The sequence below is a fragment of the Sabethes cyaneus genome, chromosome 3 (assembly GCF_943734655.1).
Source record: "Sabethes cyaneus chromosome 3, idSabCyanKW18_F2, whole genome shotgun sequence".
Lineage (NCBI taxonomy): Eukaryota > Metazoa > Arthropoda > Insecta > Diptera > Culicidae > Sabethes > Sabethes cyaneus.
In genome coordinates, this window is record NC_071355.1 from 160,800,570 (window position 1) to 160,822,180 (window position 21,611).

Genomic DNA, 21,611 nt, shown 5'->3' on the forward strand with positions numbered 1-21,611 from the left:
TTGATCAGCAGCATGCCTTTTTTGCATACTTTTTTGCATATATATTTTGTATGTTTTTGAAAAAAAGAAATAATGCTGGTAGAAGTTTTGCCATAAAATACCGTGCAAGCACCATATTCAAAACAGTGCCTAATTCCAAACAGTTGCAATTTTTTCATAAATACTGCCAAAATACTAGCTATTTAAACAATTTAATCACTACATCTGATGATTTAATATTATCAAAATGGTTTAAATTGCTAGAGTTTTGTCAATATTTAACAAAAATTTGCAACTGTTCAGAATTAGGCACTGTTTCGAATATGGTGTTTGCACGGTATACTTTTCAAATAATTTCTTTTACAGGGGAATGTATGATGCAAAGGTAACTGCACTGACGGGTAAAGCATGCGGTTGATAGGACAAGCCTGAAATTGATCAGTGTATTTCACTATCAAAATGCGCGAAACCACAATCCACTATGTGTGTGAAACGTTGCTGTTATCTGGATAAATTTGTTCTATTTGTAAAGCAGAAAAGGCATTTTTTAGAGTGGTTTCAACCCAGAGGGTCATTCAGAAAAGGAATTTGTTAAAGAGTAGAGACAAACAATACTTTGCACAAATTATTAGTGTTATTGCAACTGGCCCGTCTCCCATGTTACATTTCGTTATTTTAGATATTTTGATGTCCAATACTATATAAGGTACCCCGGGGCAAGTGGGAATACGGGGTAAGTGAGAACGAAGCTTATAGCTCTCTTCAACTTCATTTTCTCCAACCGAACCTTTAGAAATGAAAGATACAACGCAAACGCATGTATTAAAATTATAGATTATTTGTCGACCAACATTTGAAAGGGGCGGATAAGCCAACTGTCAAACAGAACGACTGAGAGTTATTTTTTGCTGAAGCAGCATAGGAAAATGAATAAATTCTCACTCGTTGACAGTTGGCTTATCCGGCCCTTTCAAATGTTAGTCGACATTTATAACAGGCATTCCAAACATCAAAATGGGACTTTCAATTTGAGCGGTACTTTCAATTTGGGTTGTAAGTTTGACGCACCTTTCTATAAATGATATTTTGCTCATAGGCTTTACATAAAAGTACATGTTTTTCTGACAGTTGGTAAACATAATGAGTGTATTAACAAATTACACCCGAAAACTAGTTGTTTAATTTGACAAACGACATTAAAAAAATGGGTCGAAATAAGGTCGATACTTCAAAACACCCGGGGCAAGTGGGACCTATTAAAAATAAAGTTTTTCAGCACAAAACTTTCTGTCTTAACCCTTTATAAGGCAGTGGCAACTATATTGTCACCAACAAAAAATATTTTGCTTCTATAATTATATTGATATTATTGTCAACTGCAAAGAAAATTGTACCATCCAAAGTGCGATATCGCTCATAAAAGTGCTATTTTGCATTAAATCGTTTCGGTCTCTTCGGCGCACTTATTGCATGGAATATAACGAAAAAGTGCGCCGAAGATACCGAAACGATTTAATGCAAAATAGCACTTTTATGAGCGATATCGCACTTTGGATGGTACAATTTTCCTTGCAATCAGCAATATTATGGACGCAAAACAAATATTTTTCGTTGGTGGCAATATAATGCCTCGGCCTTATAAGGGGTTAATACATTTTTTAGATGAACTACCGAACATTTTCAGTTCAATTACATAATATGTATACCAGTAAAGCTTTAAAATAAAACCGAACAGTACTAAACCAAGGGGCCCCAAAAAAGAAGCCCATATGCACAGCTTGTTAGGGAACAGTTTGGTCACATTTTGGTTACACCTAAACGATGTTAACGGGAAACTAGCAGTCATTAACTATTCATCGGAGAGCCCAATTTCGGAAGCAGTTTTTCGGCCCAACAGCGGAGTTCTCTTTATAGAAATGTATTCACCGCATTCTACTGGCCAATCTGAACACATCGAATATATTTTTATGAACAAAATTTTTGATTCAAACAAAAAAAACTGCTTTTGAAATTTGCAGAGTCGTTGACGACTAATTTCACCTTAACCCATTATGACCCAGCGTATGATATATCATACCTCGTCTTCAAAACCTGTTTACTGCTGAATTTCAATAGTTAGCATTGTTAATATATCACTACAAGAGAGATAAGACATCAATCTGATGTGTGTGTGTGATATAAGTGGTCAGTTTTTGTCATTTCATCTGTATTTTCAACAGTGCAAAGTTGTGACAAATGGCGGAAAAAAAGTTGAAAAAATAGCAAAAAAATTTTTGTCTCCAAAACGCATGAAAAAGTCTATACATTTAGTGACGAAACATTACCTGACATGTAAATTAGTATTTATATCAAGGGGTCGGTCACTCAGCACAGCCGTTTTTATGTTAGGCGACTTGAAACAAGCCGAACTGTGCCGATGCTGTACCGAAAGTGCCGAACTGCAAGATTTGTTAAATTCGTTCTAATCTGATAGATCTGGCAACCGTGCGAGATGATTTTGACAACTGGCAGTGGTCCCATTTCATCTGTAACATTGAACCGGAGGTGTGTAAAGCCATATAAATGTTATTTTTATAGGGCTTTAGAGGTGTGCCGCTTGATATCTCTGGAGTGCCTGGGCACAATGTGCTGAGTGTCCGACCCCTTGATTTATATGTAAAGTCTATCACAAAATTCGATAAGAAATCTGTAAAAAACTTTGTAATTTGTTTGTTTGAAACTGAGCCTATAAAATATTTAACCTGCGATATTTTGGCCTTGAAAGCGTTCCAAATGACAATTTTGCGTTTCCTGACACATTTGAGCCATAATATAACCCTTTATAAGGTAGTGGCAACTATATTGCCACCAACAAAAATTTTTTATTTTGCTTCTATAATTATATTGATGTCATTATAGAAGCAAAACAAATATTTTTCGGTGGTGGCAATATAATCGCCACGGCCTTATAAAGGGATAATAGATTACAGAGTTTCACTTCATTTGGTCCAAATTTAGGTACAGGGATACCTCGATATAAGACAATTTATAATTTCTAAAAGTTGTCTTATATCGAAATTGTCTTATATCGAAACATAGTTTTTTCAAAAAAAATTTGCGTTAGCGGTCGCCAGTTTTGCTCTGTGTTATGTGTTTACGGTTTTTGAACTATTTATTATTGTTTGAACTATTAGTTTTTTACTATTTTTGGGGTATTTTGAAATAATGAACATCTTCATGGCACCGATTTCAGAATGGAAAATCAGCTCTGGTATCGTTATCAGCTATGTCAAAGGGATTTGTTTCGATATAAGACAAAATTGTCTTATATCGAATTGTCTTATATCGAGGTTGTTTTATAACGAGGCTGTCTTATATCGAGGTATACCTGTATACCCGGGTCATAATGGATTAATCGAATTTGGAAAGGCAAATTTGATATAATTAAGCAAATCTGCAACTGGAATTGAAACAATAAAGTGTTGTTGTTATTATAGCGTAACTATGTCTTATGAGGCTGTGAACCATTTCGCGAAATTTTTAACTTTTTGGTTAAAATTTGACAGTTCGATGGTTATTTCTCCTTGAGTGGTTAAAATCAGTTCAGAATATGAACCATTTCATATTTGACGGATTGATAGTTTTTTTGCTTAATGAGAGCATATAAGGTGAGGATGAAAATATTGTTTTATCTGTCCGAGTTAAAATCGGAGGAATTTTTGATGTTCATTTGCTTTTGTTTGATAGATAAAATTCATCTCATTTCAACCCGGGTTGTTTGAACAAATTTATAATGCGATAAGCATCCATACCAATGTAAAAAAAATCTAACGAAAAATCAGTGAAACTTGTCGGAGCTCTCTTCCTCACCTGTGCATATCTCATTGGCTCTCAGAACTATATAGGTTAAAACTAACCATGCTCCCGAGCAGGGTTATTTTCGGAAAACCATCGAACTGTCAAATTTTAACCAAAAAGTTAAAAAATTCGCGAAATGGTTCACAGCCTGAGTAGCTCTACCGAATTGGACATGGTAGAACAAACAGATCATAATCGTATTTTCGAGCTATTAAACAATGGTTAATCCTAAATTACGCCTCGCAAGAATTGGATACAACGACATATTCAACTACATTTCATTACAATAATGCTTTACAGCGTAATTGCTCACGATCTGTGTTTTATATAAATTATAAAGTCGCCCGTTGTGATCTGATTTTGTTCCGCTATTTTTGAACGAACCCATCGTACAAATATTGTTTTTGATTGCTTCTTGCAATGCTTTAACATTGCTGTATATTAACTTACACAATTTACCATTATTTATTGCTTTTTAAGCAAATTTGAATATAGGTCCCACCAAGGTGAGTTAAAATAGGTGATCTAGTTTTCACAGTTTGTAGAACAGAAGTGCGCGGAGCGATTGGTTAGCAACCATCGACGTTGTTAATACACATTCAATAGTTTTCGCTTTGAAAATTTTGATGACCGTCAAGGGTAACCCAGCGGGGGTGATAAACAAATTTGAACATCAGAAAACCTTCTTGACTAACCCTAAGTGGGACCTATCGCCATAATTTTGAAAACTCTCCAGATTCATTGCATGTAAATTGATAGGCCTTTTTCGTAATTAATCCTTCGAAGCGATACCACTGAAGAGTTTCTGTGTTGAAAGAATTTTGAAATAATCATAGGTAAAGAAAACACAGTGGAATAAACCCAAACTATGCATTTTTTAGGTCCCACTTACCCCGGTGTACCTTAATTCGATACGTATTTTTAAAATATTTAATCAAAACTTGGTGTTTATAATAATATTTTAGGGAATTGGCTGTTTATTCCTTTAATAAAGTAGACGATTTGTTCTCTTTTACGCAAACGTTTCGATCTCAGATTTGGATCTTCTTCAGGACTTGGTGTTTATATTGAAAAAAAAAAAAATTATGCTTGTCTCATCGCATATTTATTTTTCGTGTGAAATGTTTTCAAATTCTATATTTACAAAATTGATACAAGTTTTTCAAGGCAAAACGTATAATAACAGTGAAATTAAACAATTTTAGCAAAACCAGTTTTTTAACTTTTAGAGCGATTTTTCTCTTTTTCATTTTTTGTCACATCACAGACAACCAGAAGTCCAAATCATGAACAGAACTGAGCAGCTACTAGAGTGACTATATATAAAGTGGCGACAATGTCAAAATTGAAATGACAATTATCTGTCAGTGTCATTCCAGTCAAGCAGACGACCATCCAACGCGCATGCAGGAAAGAGAAAGAAAATACGCATTGCATACTTTTGGGATAACATATCGCCACTCTGTATATAGTGACTCGAGCAGCTACCAAAGCACGGGCACGGTACTGCTAGGCAGCCATGTTTATGCAATCAACATCTAACCACAGAGATCTAACCATTTGCGTAAATGTGGCAGCATGGCACCGCTATTGGCCTTGCCAGCCAGGGGTTTGTGTGAGAAAAAAAGAAAGGGAAGTATTTTTGCTTTTGTCAACACTCACGCGTTGACAGTTCGGCACGAGATTTCCTGTAAGTGCGAGTAGCCTACGAAATCTCTTTCACTGCTGGCATCTCAAATACGTTCTGTTCGTTTCACTCTGCAAAGCCAGGCAGATCAAGGGACTGGCAACCCTATCCTTACTCTATGTGTTTGATAGTAGCCAACATCTACTGCCGGCGTGGGTATTATTTGCAAATTCTGGCTAAGATTTGAAAATAATACCCGTCTGCCAGCATACTGCCCAGGTAACCAATTAGCATTTCCAATGCAATTTAAATGCAAGCCAATAAGCATTTAAGTCGCCGTAAATGCTATTTTAATGCTATTTTGGCAAAATATGCGGCTACTTTACTGCTAGCCCTTTTATAATGCAGCTAATGCTTATTTGCAGCTAGTTACCGGCAAGAAGAATTTAAATAGAATTGTGGATGCCAATTTACAATAGTTATGCAGTCAAAAGGCTGATAAACAGCAACCTGCAGTATAAAACGCCAGGGATGCTAATAAACGATTGATTTACTGCTTATACTAATGCTTATTGGTTACCTGGGATCCCAGTAAACCATTTGGTTTGTATATCTCGATTGCAACTGAGGTATACGAAATCATATCTGAACGAAAAAGTTATATTTCACGCCATATAAGAACATATATGTACCAAAGTGGAGGCGATATACGTGCGAAAATTTTGACAACTATTTGTAATTCTATTTTGCGCAGTTTTTATAACACGCAACTAAATACTCCTGAATATATGATTAAGATATAATCAAATATTGCAATTGTCTATCCTGCTTTATAATTCACAGTCATTAATTGTATATGAAGACACGCACGACTGCAAAACAACTTATTGTTCACTTCGATTTGACATACTCTAATCATTATACAATTCCAATGTGAAATTGACATGAACACGATTTAAAGTGAACTTTCTATTACGATTTTGTGTTATCTGGGATGGCTTTGCAGAGTGAAACAAACAGAACGTATAGCAGTGTCATGCTGTCTCATTTACGCAAATGGTTAGATGTTGGCATGGCTGCCTAGCAGTATCGTGAGGCAGATAGGTATTATTTTCAAATCTTAGCCAAAGCAATAAAAGGTGCATGCATATTTTTTATGCGTTTGGCAAACTATTTCTGGAGGGCGCCACTGGCAGATATTACACACAAAAAATCGATTACTTTCTTCGAGCCTGTTAATTTCTCTGTGCTACCTTACCTCTATACATTATAGTATTTACCTACGTATTTACCGCGTTTCGTGTTGGAACCACTGACGGGGCCCGGCGTTTCATTTTTGACTCACAAGATCTTGCAAACAAACACCCTATTGACATCTGTATATCGAGCTGCAGTAATGAAGGCGACTGAATGTCCCGGTCTCAAAATTTGACAGCGGGGCCAAAACACTGTCGAGGCCAGGCGTATGAAACTGAAGGGTAAAGAAGCGGCTAACATCTTTTTACGCTTCCTGCACGTTCGATACAAAACGACCAAACGACCACTTGCTTATACAAGCGAGGGATCGCTTATGTCTAACAGCAGAGCGATGTATTTAACGCCGTGTCTATTTTTTCGGTGTAGCTGGGAAGCGTTAGCAATCGTCATCACTTCGCGTCAGACGTCTTACGACGCTTGCGGTGACGAACCCATTTCTACCCAGTTCGAATTAAAAGTCTACAAGCGTGTAATTTATAAATCAACGGTTCTTATTTTGACATTCAGTTTGAAAAACATGTCAAAAAGCTAAAATTTTTGTGCTTGTACTTTGTTAGTTACTGATGCCGCGTTCAAAAATGTTTAGCGTACCAAATTGAAAGTATTAGGTCAAAAGTTGCGTATTTAACGTGAGAAAAAACTCATCAATTGCGTTTAAAGCATAAAAAATGCGTAAAAACAAGCGTATGACAGGTGGGCCTTCGCCAAAAATTGCGCGACAAGCTGCGCCTCCACCTCCATCGGAAGCGATGGAAGTGGACGATGATGACGCTAACTTATCGGAGGATGAAGAAGGTAATTATGAAAGATTTAGTTACAATTAAATGTCGCTTACCTACGTCTATCTTCGTTCAGGGGGAACGCGCGTTGGAGGTATCTACATTCCGCCACCAGTGCCGCCGTATTGTTCAACTGAATGCAAGGGTCCTCGGTTGATAATTACCAATATTTCGAACTACAATTTTAAAAGCTATGCGGGACAAGTTATGTTGGGTCCGTTTCATCAACGTTTCTCTGCCATCATTGGACCGAACGGTAGTGGCAAAAGCAATGTAATTGATTCAATGCTTTTTGTGTTCGGTTACCGGGCGCAGAAAATACGCTCTAAAAAACTGTCCGTGTTACTACATAGTTCTTCAAAGCATCCCAATACAAACAGTTGCACAGTTGGTGTACATTTTCAACAAATTCTAGACCGAGAAGATGGTTCATTCGAGGTGATTCCGAATTCCGAGTTTGTTGTGGCTAGAACGGCTTTCCGTGATAATTCGTCCTACTATACAATAGATAGCAAGCGAGTTCACTTTCGAGAGGTTTCAAAATTATTGAAGCAGCATGGAATCGATTTGGATCATAATCGTTTTCTGATTTTGCAAGGTGAAGTAGAATCCATTTCCATGATGAAACCGAAAGCACTTACGGAAACGGATTGTGGCTTGCTGGAATATCTGGAAGATATTGTCGGAACAACACGATACAAGCAGCCACTAGTCAAGATTAATGAGCGCGTTGAGTCGTTAAATGAAGAGCGAACGGAGAAACACAACCGCTGCAAGTTGGCCGAGCGAGAAATGAAGGATTTGGAAAAGCCGATGACAGAGGCCGTCGAGTATCTGAAGCTGGAGAATTCGCTAACAAGAACCAAAAATCAACAAATTCAGAAATATCTTAGTGAACAACGTAAAAAGATCGGAGAACTGGATGTTGAAAGGGAGCAAGCTAGCGGTATTCTGAAAAAACACGACGACACTTATGAGGCTCTAAAACAAGAGCGCATAGAAAAAGAAAATTTAGTTAAAGAGGAAATTAAGCAATACGATGGGCTGGTGAAACAAAAAGAAGACAAGGAATCGTGTTTGAAAGCTTCTTTGGATAAATATACCAAAGTGCAGGCCAATATGAAAGCCACCAATGAGCGTAGAAAAAAGACTAAAAATCAGATTGAAACCGAAAAAACGAAGTTAAACGAGCTTAAAGAGATTCCGGAGAAAAATGCCAAGGAGATAAAAGAATCGGAGAAGAAAATTGAATCACTGACAAAGCAGAAAACCGATATAGAAGCAAAACTAGCGGAAAACTTGATTACGCTGAAGGATGAAACGAAAGGTTTGCTTGACGAGAAAGAAAAGCTTCAAACAGAACTAATTGACTTGAAACGAGCTGTTGACGAAAGCAAATCTGCCTTAGCTTTAGCGGAATCCGAGTTGAAAATCTGTCAGCATAACGAAACAACAGAAAAACGAAAGCTGGAAACGTTGAAATACTCGTACGACGATTCCAACAAATCCCACGAGGAAAAACGTGTTCGTCTACGGGAATTGGAACAAGGTTTGCCGCAATTGCGATCCGATTTACAAACCGCTCAAGGAAAACTACAGGAAAATGTTACGGAGGAGAAGGAGCTTCGCCAACAGTTGCGTACTATACAGGCCAAACTACAGGAGTCGATGCAAGCGATGCAAGCTACCCGCTCCCAGGGCAAGGTATTGGATGCTTTGATGAAACAGAAAGCGGAAGGTCGCATTCCTGGTATTCTTGGTCGGCTCGGTAACCTGGGAGGTATTGATTCCAAGTACGATGTAGCCATTTCGACCTGCTGTGGGCAGTTGGATTTCATCGTTGTTGAGAAAGTAAACGACGCTCAGGCTTGCATCGATTTTCTGAAAAAGTACGACGTAGGACGAGCTTCGTTTATTGCGCTGGAAAAAATTCAGCAATATGAGCAATACTGCCACAGCCGCATTCAAACGTAAGTGAATATCGAATGTGCACCTATAAACGTATTCTAATTTTCAATTTGATTTTTTTCTAGACCCGAGAATGTGCCCCGTTTGTTTGATTTGGTTCGCGTCGAAGATGAACGGGTTTTGGCGGCGTTTTATTTTGCTCTTCGAGATACTTTGGTGGCCGATAATTTGGACCAGGGACAGCGTATTGCGTACGGTGCAAAGCGTTACCGTGTAGTGACCTTGAATGGTGATGTCATTGAAACATCCGGTACAATGTCTGGTGGTGGCCGTTCAATGCAGCGTGGTCGCATGGGCACCAAAGTGCAAACAAAAACCTCTGCGTCCAATACGCCAAAGTCCAACAAGGAAGTCGAACACCTTCAAGTGAAAGCTGAAGAAATTCAATCGCAAATAAACTTCCTGCAGGAGCAGCAAGGTACGCTCGAGCATGATATCCAGAAGTTGTCGGCTCAGCTGAAGAACCAGGAGAACGAGGTCAAGCGACTACGGATGGATCTCACCAGTTTGGCCGAACAGTTACCTCGTTTGAAGGAACAGGTTGAACGGCAGGAAGCTCGCGTCGCCCAGACACACTCCGATCCGGAGAAGGTGCGAGATTTAGAAGAAAAAGTAAAACAGTGCAAGGCAGAACATAAAGTTTCGAGCGACGCAGCAAATTCCATCCAGAAAAAGGTGGACCAGGTAACCAGTAGAATTACTGATATCACCAAAAGTAAGGTGAAGGATCTCCAAACGAAGATCAGCAACTTGACGAAGCAAATCGATAAACTGACGACCAACATTTCCAAGCTGACGGTAGAAATCAAAACTTCAGAGCGTAATGTGAAGAAGACCGAGGACAAAATCCAAAGCATGGAAGAAGAGGTAATCGCGGCTCAAACTGCCATCCGCCAGGGTAACGAAGAACGGGAAAAGCTAGACGAGGAAGCTACTCAGTTGAAGCAGCAAATTGATGACCTGCGGGTCGAAATCGAGAAAGCTCACGAAGGTTCCTCTAGCATCAAGAAGGAGATTGTTGCCATCCAGAAAAAGGAATCCGAAGGTAAAATGAAACGGCTAGAGTTTGAGCAGATTTTACAGTCGATCGAGAAAAAGTTAAGCGAAGTTAAGGACACCATTCCGCACTGGAAGAATAAGGTTAGTTCTTTTTTATATTTTAAGGATGATACAAGGTAGGTTCAATACTGTTTATATTTGCGACTTACCATTTCTGAGTGTACGTAACAACAAGACGGCTGTTATTTTATTAGTTTACCGTATTTTTTATCAGTTCAGTTGATATTTTTAATACTTGAATTATATGGTAAAAAACTGCTTCGCAGATAAAATATTCATAGGGTTCAATTTTATTCGACTTGAAAAAATTCTATCAATTTCGTTTAGCGGACTCGATCGTATATAATGCACAAACGTTATTGTATTGGGTTATAGTATTTATTCCTGTTGAGGAATAACACAAAGTATTGGCTTGGATATATGTAGACAGATTAAATTTGCGTTACGATTGATAGTATTAGGAGGAAACATGAGTTTGAATTGAAAACGTGCTAACAAGAAATTTATATTTGGGGGTAAATGACGGAGAATATGTAATACGCGTGACAGACGAAATTACTAGTCAGTAAGGAACGCGTTCTTCGGCAGAATTATAATCTGACGAATATGTTTTTGCAAAATTTTTAACATTGAAACAGTATCTTTAAAAAGTGTTTTATCTATCGTGTGTTTTACGTGCGGTTTCATTTACTGTTGATGCGCGACAGAAACGTCCTATATGTGATTATGCATCGGTTTACATACGTGAGCAGTTACTACTACAGCAGTATGTATCGTTATCGTTATGTTAACTTTTCTCTTACAGTTGATGTGGATGCAAGCGAACCTTATCGTCGTTCTCCATCCGAGCAGAATCGATTTCCGACACCGTAGGAAGCCCGCTGGGCCATTCGAGCAGCTCGGGTTCGTGTTGCATTATCATTTCAGCTTCGGCTGAAAAAGGGAACATGAAATCTAATTAATTAGTTATTGTTTAAATACATCGAATAAACAACCTATTATTCGATGAACTTTTGTGCCGTATGCCAGATCCGCATAGTAAGCCACCAAGAATGTGAGAGGTACTATCGGTCCTAAGACGGCGAACCTGCGGGTGGAATTATACCGTCCGATCAAACCAACTGTTGCCACGCAGTAGAATGATCCTAACCAATAGAATAGTTCTCTTGCTCGAGAAATCTGCAGTGCAGTTTCTCGTTCTTTGATCTGATAATGCATTTGAATCCAACGTTCCATCTAAGGCGAGAAAACAAAAAAATCAAAGTTTCAAAATACTGACACAAGAAACATATTGTCAGAATATATTTACCTTTATTTTATTCATTTCTGAAATATACTCCTGATTCTTTTTCAGGACTTCGGCTCCTGTAGGGTGAGAGAAAAAGCTTCCCATGTCTATTTTACGTATTTTTATTGTTAACTTGTTTTCACTAAATCACAGCTGTGAAACTCGTTGAAAACCGTATCGATTTTGTTTTCTGATTGTGCCCAAGATGCAATAGCTGGAATGATACCTCTATTCACTGATGACAAACTATTACGACATGCATTTGGACAAATATTCTTAGAGAAATTGATAGAACTGAAGCTCTCAGATGCTTACATTACGGGTTGGCTTCTCTTGTTTTACTTCCGATGTTGGTACATGTTTTGTAAGTACTGCGCAAGCGCTTACTTCCGGTGTATGTTTCGGTGTTGCCTCATGTTGTATGTTGCTATAACTTTGTACGTTTGTATTGTTGATTGTTTGGATTGAAAAAAAAAAGCATCGGGCTGCATCCAGGTCTAGAAAGGACATGCACACGGACAATAAGATTGTGCTGAAGAGCGAGTAAATATTTGTTTGTTTTACATCTTACATCGCTCTTATGTTTGTCGTTTCGCTTCAACGTGAACTCCAAACATATTTTTAGGATGGTTCATTTTTGCCATCAAGCGCTTCAATCGAAAATTGCTATCGCGTAATTATTCAGAAATAAATTTCTCATTAAGTATGGAGATTGTGCTGCTCGAACCACGCGAAGGAATTTTTTTGTTCGAGTTTCTTCAATATGTATATGATTCATTGTTCGAATTTCTTAAATTTTGTTTCCTACATCATTTTACGAATTTGTGCTATAAATCTGAGTTTTTTTAAACAGTTTTTCGTTTTAGTTTTTTAATTTCAATCAATACTTTCCGAAAAGATAATGATAAATTATGCCTCTATAATTGCTAAAAGTGGAAAACTGTCATGTATGTACCATCATGTAAGCCACCATCAGTTCAAGGTCCTGCCACTGGATATGGGTAGAATTATAGTTATTTTGGAACTTCGGTCCTCATTTGATTAATGAATGAATTTCACGCTAAAGCTGTTGCAGAAAGGCAAAAAGGGGTTGGGCGGACCCACAAGCAGAGACGCATGTGCGCATTCCAAGATTATAAAGGGGGACTCTGTGGCCGTGAGGTTGCCGAGTCTGCTTTGACAAGCGAATGGTCGCGGGTTCGAATCTTAGTAGAATCAGGCCATTCGATGTCAAAGTGACTTTGGCATGGATTTATTCTCAGATTCCTCATCACCCTTCCTACATGCTGAATTCTATATTATCCCGATGAAGCCTATTGACAGTGTAAAAATGAGACCCTTATAGTAAAATGTACCGGTTAGCTGTTCCAGGGGTGGCTATAATTGGGGACAGCGCTGTCATGTGAAACGAGGTGGGTAAAGCACGTCTGAAATTCAATAAGCATATCGCTCACTTAATAGCGATTATAGCAAACATTAAAATGCAGTGCGGGTTATACAGCAAACATCCGGGCGATATCACAATTGATCAACGATACTGGCCGCAGTGATGAGTCCATACAGGAAAAAAAAAGATAAAAATCTCCTTCTTTCTTCTATGTAATACTCCAATAGGCTTTACCGTCGTAGTTTTTTGTTCAAAGAGCTTACTTATTTTACTTACTTAGGGTATGGTAGCGTATCTTCGGCCTGTTTCTAAATTCGGTCTATTTTCCCTTTTTTCGCTAATAAAAGTACTTTGCCGATATACAATTTTAATATGTTATAACCTTAAACCTTATAACTATTTCATGAAGACTGTAAGTAATCTACTGTTTTTTATTAAAAGAACGTCAAAATCATGTTTTTCATCGGACCAGGCCTAAAAATATATCAGAAACTGAGACGCGGAAAATAAACCCAAGATTTCTTCGAGATTTGGTAATGATGTGACTGTAATGCTCCTGAAAGTTCAATTCAGAGTCTAGCATAACCCCAAGATCATGTACAACGTTTATTCTATCTACGTGTTCGTTTCCTATCGTTTTTCTTCTAAAAGTACCTACTGAGCATTTCGCTACGTTAATCACCACGAAGTTGCGTTTGCACCAGTCCTGAAATTTGTCGATGACTCCTTGTAACAACTGACAGTCAGTGGAGGTTTTGATTACCCAGAAAATTTTAAGGTCGTCGGGATACAGTAGTTTGCAGTCTTCCGGTAAGCATTGGCATACGTCGTTGAAAAATATAATAAACAAAATATAATATAATATAACGAAAAATATAATATAATAATGGACCTAAATTACTGCCTTGTGGAACGCCTGAACGATTGCGAAATTCTTCTGATTCTATTGAGCCCAGTATTACACACAGTCGACTATCAGTCAGTTATGACTTGAACCACTTGAACCACACATGACTTTTTACCGGATTGACCGGCCATCGACTTTGCAAGTGAAAAACCATCCGGGCCGGCCTAAAACCGGCCATTCCGTCACTTCCTACGGGATATGGACTCGGATCATTACCTAAGTCAAACCTTGGGCTTAAACTATCGACGGTGTATACCTTGCGACAAAGTCACCATCTTCGGTTAAACCGAAGACTACAGAACTCAAGACTGGCCATTCTGTCAAATCTCGACGGACAGGGTTAGTATGCCGTCTACGGATGATGGTGATAACTTTTAGGTTGTATATGTGCCATCACTCTAGCATAACAACCACACTGACATCATTGCTTGACATCATACGTCAACAATACACGCATACATTCTTTCAGATGGTTGCGCGATCACTAACACTCATAAGTAGTAGTAACTCCCTTGGGATAAGAGATGCCGTTAGTAGTATCGTCCATTGCTTGGATATGCGAACCTTCTACTATGCCCATGTCTTGAGTTCTGGAGTCTTCAGTTAAACATTTGGAAATTAGACAATCCGTGAGTTACGGAGAACTACGTGCGTACTGGATGAAGCTCTAGCTTCCGCTGTGGAGCTAGATACTTCGGCCTTCGAAGACGAGGATACGCTCGGCTGCTAATGAGGCCGCAATAGTGGTACTAGGCGAGTATCGACGAACGCGGAATAAGTTGACAACGATCCTGAGGAGGAAAAAGCGCCAGAAGGAGGACAGAGATCGTGAGGAGCTGGAACAGTTATTGCGGGCTAATGACTATTCGTAAGGGCTACACACCTAAACCTAAACCTGAAATATGTAGAAACGAGGGGAGAATCTAATTACAAACGAGCGCAAGGTGGTCAACAGGTGAAAGCAGTTCTTCGATGAGCATCTCTGCCAAATTTTGTTTTGTTAGCAGTATCACTATGGCGGGTATTACGGATAAAACTTTCACTCTCTGACAAATCCTCCAAAAATATCCGGAGTACAACGTGCCCACGCATCATATTTTCGTGGATTTCAAGGCAGCATACGTTCTAGTCAGCCGCCCAGTTAGCTTCGAGGTACGACGCTGGTCTAACAAGCCAGTCGTCTTATGTTCGAATCTCGGCAAGGCGGTGCTTGCTAGTTAGAGTCAGTAGGATTGTTGCACTGGCCCCGTAATTTTCCTGTACTCTAACAGCCGGCTGCGAAGTCTGTCGATAAAGAAGGGTAATGTCTAAAAAGACGGTATAAACCCATGGCTTTGCTTTTTACGTTCTAATCAAGCGCGAACAACTATGACAGATAGTGCACGAGAACGGTTTTCCGGACAAATTGACGTGGCTGATCAAAGCTATCCTGGAGCGAGTGATGTGTTTCGTGCGTGCTTCGGTGGCACTCTCGGGTCGCTTCAAATTGCGCAGAGGTTTGCGGCAAGTGGATGGACTATACTGCATGTAATTCAACATTGTTACTTACTTACATAGGTGGCTTGCCGTCCTAAGACAAAGCCTATTGAATGAAGTTTCTCCATGTAACTCGGTTGAGGGCTACCGCTCTCCAATTCCTCGGACACCGAGTACTCTCCGCCAGATCGCGCTCCACCTGGTCTAACCATCTTGCTCGCTGCGCTCCTGGTCGTCTTGTTCCTACCGGATTTGAAGCGAACACCATCTTTGCAGGGTAGTTGTCCGGCATTCTTGCAACATGCCCTACTCATTGTATCCGTCCAGCTTTAGCCACCTTCTGGATACTGGGTTCGCCATAGAGCTGTGCGAGTTCATGGTTCATCCTCCGCCTCCATACTCCGTTCTCCTGTTCGCCGCCGAAGATCGTTCTTAGCACTCGTCGTTCGAAAACTCCGAGCAGTCGCAGGACCTCCTAGAGCATTGTCCATGTTTCATGCCCGTAGAGAACAACCGGTCTAATAAGTGTCTTGTACAGGGTGCACTTTGTACGGGGACTTAGTTTGCTCGACCGCAATTGCTTGTGAAGCCCATAGTAAGCACGACTTCCGCTGATAATCGCCTCAAAATCTCACGGCTGGTATCATTGTCCGCCGTTATCTGGTATCATTGTTCATCGACTACCTCAAACTCATCGCCGTCGATCAATATACTACTGCCCAAGCGGTGTCGTTCGACCTCGGTTCCGCTGGCCAGCATGTACTTTGTTTTAGACGTATTTACCTTTAACCCAATCTTTTCTGATTCGCGCTTTAGTCTGTTGTACTGTTCAGCTACCGCCACAGATGTTCTGCCGATAATATCCATGTCATCGGCAAAGCAGACGAATTGGCTAGATCTGTTGAATATCGTGCCCCGCGTGTTGATATCCGCTCGGTTCATAACACCTTGTAGCACTATGTTGTACAGCAGGCATAAAAGACCATAACCTTGACGAAGCCCGCTGTGTGATTCGAATGAACTTGGCAATCCACCCGAAATCCGAACACAGTTCTCACACTCCAACTTGTCGCCCTTTTTATAGATCGGACAGATAACCCCATCTTTCCACTCCTCCGGTAGCTGTTCCGTATCCCAAATTCTAGCAATTAGTCGGTGTAGACAAACGGCCAGCTTTTCTGGTCCCATTTTAATAAGCTCCGCTCCGATGCCATCTTTTCCAGCTGACTTGTTGTTCTTTAGCTGCATGATGGCCTCCTTAACTTCGCCTATCGTTGGGGCTGGCACCTCTTCCCCGTTTGTTGCACCGTCGAAAACGCTTTCCCCGCCGCCAAGGTTCTCCGCCTGGGCGCCATTCAGGTGTTCGTCGAAGTGCTGCTTCCACCTGTCAGTCACCTCACGATCGTCCGTCAGAATACTGCCAGTCTTATCCCGACATATTTCGGCTCGCGGCACAGAGCCTTTGCGGGATCCGATCAGCTTCTGGTAAAACCTTCGCGTTTCCTGAGAACGATGCAGCCGCTTCAACTCTGCATATTCCTGCTCTTCCAGGTAGCGCTTTTTATCCCGAAAGATTTGGTTTCGCTGCGTCTTCTTCTGTTTGTGTTTTTCCGCGTTCTGACGTGTGTTCAACATTGTTAGTAAAGGTGTGACCCGGCGAGTGGGCATCGAAATGAGAGGAACGACCGTCAACAAAAGTAGCCAACTCCTAGCCCTCGCAGACGAAGCTCGATATCATTACTAGAATGCATGGGACACGAAGGCAATCTACACCAGACCAAAAACGGAGGCTAGGAGGATTGGGTTACAAATCAATGCATCGAAAACCAAATATATAAGATGCTCTAAAGAAAATGATATTCGTCTCCCACGCCTCACTATTGACGACGGTGAACTGGAAGTGATTGATAAACAATTGATGAAGGTACGGTAGGAAATGAAAATTTTTTGGTGAAAGAGAAGAAAGAGCGGAAAGGTGAGAAGGGGGGGGGACCACCGTTTCAAAAACAAACAATATTAATATATATGTATGACCGCATTTCAAGGTCAAGACTAAAAACATGAGATTAGTCGAGTGATTGATAAGTTCTTATAATTGAGTCTCTGGTCACCGCCGCAATAATACGAGTAAGGAGATTCAACAAGGTTTTCAAGCCCACTTTTCCTTCCGCAAAACGCTTTGATCAAGAAGCATACGCCACCGCATAAAGCTGACTGAGTACAAAACGCTTATCAGACCGCTAGTCGTCTACGGACAGGAGCAGTAACTTTGTAATTTACGGAACACATACGTGCACTTGCCGTATTTGAATGAAAGATGTTGCGGATTATGTTTGGCGGAGTACAAATGGATAGCGGTTAGCGGAGAGTGGCGTAGGTGTATAAACCACGAATTGCAGGCACTACATGGAGAGATTTTCATCGTACACCTGGCGAAAGTTGGAAGACTACGGTGGGCCGGCCCCATCGCAAGTATGTCGGACGATTGTGCAACGTAATCTGTTCTCTTCAAGAGCCCCCGGCACCAGGAATAGAGAGATCCAACGTGCTAGATGGCTCGACCAGGTTGAAGATGACTTGCGTGTGTCGAGGCGCTCAGCGAATTGGCGACCATAGGGGCCCAGGATCGTGTACAGTGGAGAGGAATTCTTGATACGGCAAGAGCCACTCCGGCTCTCGGCTGGTAGAAGAAAAAAGAAGTATACCATTTTAGCAGTATTATGATTGGAAATGTCATCAATCAAATAGTTCCTGTCTGTTCACCGTCACGGAAGCCAGCATGGATAAACTCCTCACTCCTCCGGCTTCAGCTCTTCTCAAAGATTGATGAAAGACGATATTCATAAAGCCGCAGATAAGAAAGGAACGAAAGAAATTGCATTTTGTTCTTAACGACTTTTCGAAAGCATTCGATAGGGTGTCGCATGTTAAACTTTTGATGAATCTTTCTCACCAGTTCAATTTCTCGCGTCAACTTATTTTCTTCATACTTGACTGATTGATTCCTGTAGATGATTCCTGAAGCTGTAGAAATTGATGGCCAGTTTTCTAATGAGATATCCATTCTTTCTGGGGTCTCACAAGGATCAGTTCTAGGGCCGCTATTTTTCTGAATGCCTATTTTAAGTGAATGCCTATTGTATTGCAATTTTGCAAATCTATATATTTTCCAAATGATGTTCAAATCTATTTTTAATCATCACCAGGGACCGAAACGGTTACACTTGTTCTATACATTTACCACCATGTAATGCCACGTCAGACTCTTAACCACCGCTCTTTACTGTTTCTGTATCGACAGTGCCTATCTCTTGTAAGTCTCGAGACTACCCGAATACGTACATGATAATAAGCAAAGATTCTCGTACGTCAGCTGACCATCCATACAAAATGTCGTGTAGACATGACATGTATTTGCCGCTTTTTGCTTACAGTTGCAGTTGGAATAGTATGGAGAAGTGATAGAGAATAAGGTGTATATTTGGTGACCTTATTTGAAACCGTATTGTTTTGGGGGAAAGCTGTATATTTGATTTATGTTATTCATCAAAAGAGAATACAAAAAGTGTGTCCAAGACTGGTGACATTTTCTCTCCGATACCGAAGAGTGTACGGCCACGTATAGAACAAAAGATGGTTTCATTGTTCTTGCATTTCTTTTCGGTACTTGTGTACCAGTAACATGCCGCAAGACTGGTACCAAGAAAAAATGGTAAATGTCACCAACCAGTACATTTTACGTCCCTCATCACAGTTACAAATTAGTGAAATGGCCCGGCTTATAAATGATGCTCTTGCTTATCTATCCTCGTGCTCTGAAAGAAAATAAATTCTTCTAAAAATTTCGTAACACGAGGACAACACCCAACAGTTTTGTCAGATGTTTTATTTAAAATGATTTATGAAAAAATTAGCTATGTTCCAAAGTTATCCATTTTGAGGGTAATTTTTCAACAATTTGCTTCACTTTCAAACATCCCCAGATATCTTCGAAGATAGTTTTCCGAATTTCGTCGGAGCATTCTACCGTTCGCGGAGGAATTCCATTATATATGCTTACGTGCAAAATTTCCTAAAATCTATCTTTAATGCCCAGTTCTATGCACCACAGTACGTTAGTTCGTTACGAGCTTCCAACAGGAACCAGTGTATCGATGTAGTTTGGTTCAAATTTAACAGCTTTTGCAGATGCTTCACCCGAAATGTGGATTTTTTATATAGTTCAATAACTATGGTCTCGTGATAGAACCGTTACTAATTGTTGCTTCGTCCTCTTCCAGTTGAAACCACTGAAATTACACGAGATTCCCGGGGAAACCACACCAGAACCGCTGAAGGAATACACTGAGGAAGAATTGGACGGGTACAAACTTGCCGATTTGCAATATCAAATTTCAATCCAGGAAGAAAAGCTAAACTCGAGCAAACCAAATCTCTCAGTTATCGAAGAGTTTCTGAAAAAACAGGAAGCCTATTTGCAACGTGTTGCAATTCTGGAAGAAATCACAGCCAAACGAAACGAGATGCGTCAACTGTATGACGACGTAAGAAAGAAACGGTTTACGGAGTTCATGCAAGGCTTCCATATTATAACCAAGAAGCTTAAAGAAATGTACCAGATGATCACGCTGGGAGGTGATGCAGAGCTTGAGTTGGTCGATTCGATGGATCCCTTCAATGAAGGCATCGTATTTAGTGTGCGACCGCCGAAAAAATCATGGAAGATGATCTCTAACTTATCTGGAGGGGAGAAGACGCTCTCTTCGCTGGCTTTAGTTTTTGCTTTGCACTACTACAAACCCTCTCCATTGTACGTGATGGACGAAATTGATGCGGCGCTCGACTTTAAAAATGTGTCGATTGTAGCGCATTACATAAAGGTAAGTAAATAGTTACACCTTTGTTACAAAGATATTCTAAAATTGTGTCTTTATTTTTTTTCAGGAAAGAACTAAAAACGCCCAGTTCATTATCATTTCACTGCGCTCTAACATGTTCGAACTATCGGATTATTTGGTTGGCATATATAAAGTAACCGACTGTACTAATTCTGTAACGATCAAAAATGATCCACCGAAGTTTCTCCATTCCGCTTCGCAACAGCAGCATCAAACGTTTTCATTCAACCCCAATTTAAGCTTGCAGTCCGATCCAGGGTCCGAGCAGACCGGTAACGAATCGAAGTCCATGGAATTCCCAGTCGAAGCCAATTAGGAAAGTATAACGTGACTGTTCTCATTCGTGTGTATTTAGTTTTCATTTTCTCTATTGACTACAACATATAATAACTGTAAAGGGAAATTTTCACATATCTTTGACAATAAGTAATTTTTGTATGACGAATCACAGTCAGTGCCTTTTGCTGCCAAAAAAAGAAAGACCTTTTCAACGCGGAACAAATTCCACTGTTGGCTTGTGAACTATCAATGAGAATCGTGCCAAGAAAGAACGCAAAACGTGCGTCTGATAGCAAATGCCTCAGCCAGTGTGTCTAATCATAGTGTGCAGGTCTGGTAAGGTCACTCGCGCCACAATGCCGCTGAGTGCACCGATACCTGCTAAAAAAAGCCTGTTAGAATGGTAGGGAGAGCAGGAATTTAAATGGAAATCTCGCCTTCTTTTTCAAATTAGTTAGATAATAATGTGAACAAAACAGGATGTTTCAGTATTTTTCAATGAAAAATAAGTCAAATGCTTAAAATTGTAAAAACCATATTAGCTAGCATGGCGAATGACCAATTGGTTAAAACCATATAAAAAATTACCTAGCAATACATAAAACTGGGATATATTTTTATGCAATAAAAATATTATTCAATGTTTTTTTCAGTAGTTCTTTAATTGTTTTCTCTAAAGTTAGGTATATACCTACTAGCAGAGTGCCCGATTGCTTGGGATTCAATTAGCTTGAGTATATGTGCTGCATGAATCTGGTGGAGCTAAACGTGGGTATAACGTTCTAATTTGACTTTTAACTGGATTGCAAGAACGTTATGTTATTAAATTGCTTATTTTACCGAACAGGTAATTTTTTTCTGAATTAAATA

General features: G+C 39.9%; 2 protein-coding genes across 2 annotated transcripts; one reads left to right on the forward strand and one right to left on the reverse strand.

Annotated features, from left to right (window-relative positions):
* Positions 1–7,236: 7,236 nt before the first annotated feature.
* Positions 7,237–20,906, forward strand: LOC128743845 (structural maintenance of chromosomes protein 4). The gene is made up of 5 exons (XM_053840525.1): positions 7,237–7,495; positions 7,556–9,449; positions 9,513–10,587; positions 19,845–20,444; positions 20,509–20,906. Exons 1-5 carry the CDS (start codon positions 7,369–7,371, stop codon positions 20,776–20,778), a joined length of 3,966 nt encoding a protein of 1,321 aa, XP_053696500.1. The 5' UTR covers positions 7,237–7,368; the 3' UTR covers positions 20,779–20,906.
* LOC128743847 (plasminogen receptor (KT)) lies at positions 11,207–11,899 on the reverse strand. Its single transcript, XM_053840529.1, has 3 exons — positions 11,816–11,899; positions 11,502–11,742; positions 11,207–11,439 (listed from the first exon to the last, which is right to left on the reverse strand). The coding sequence occupies exons 1-3, from the start codon at positions 11,897–11,899 to the stop codon at positions 11,306–11,308; spliced, it is 459 nt and encodes a 152-aa protein (XP_053696504.1). The 3' UTR covers positions 11,207–11,305.
* Positions 20,907–21,611: the final 705 nt, after the last annotated feature.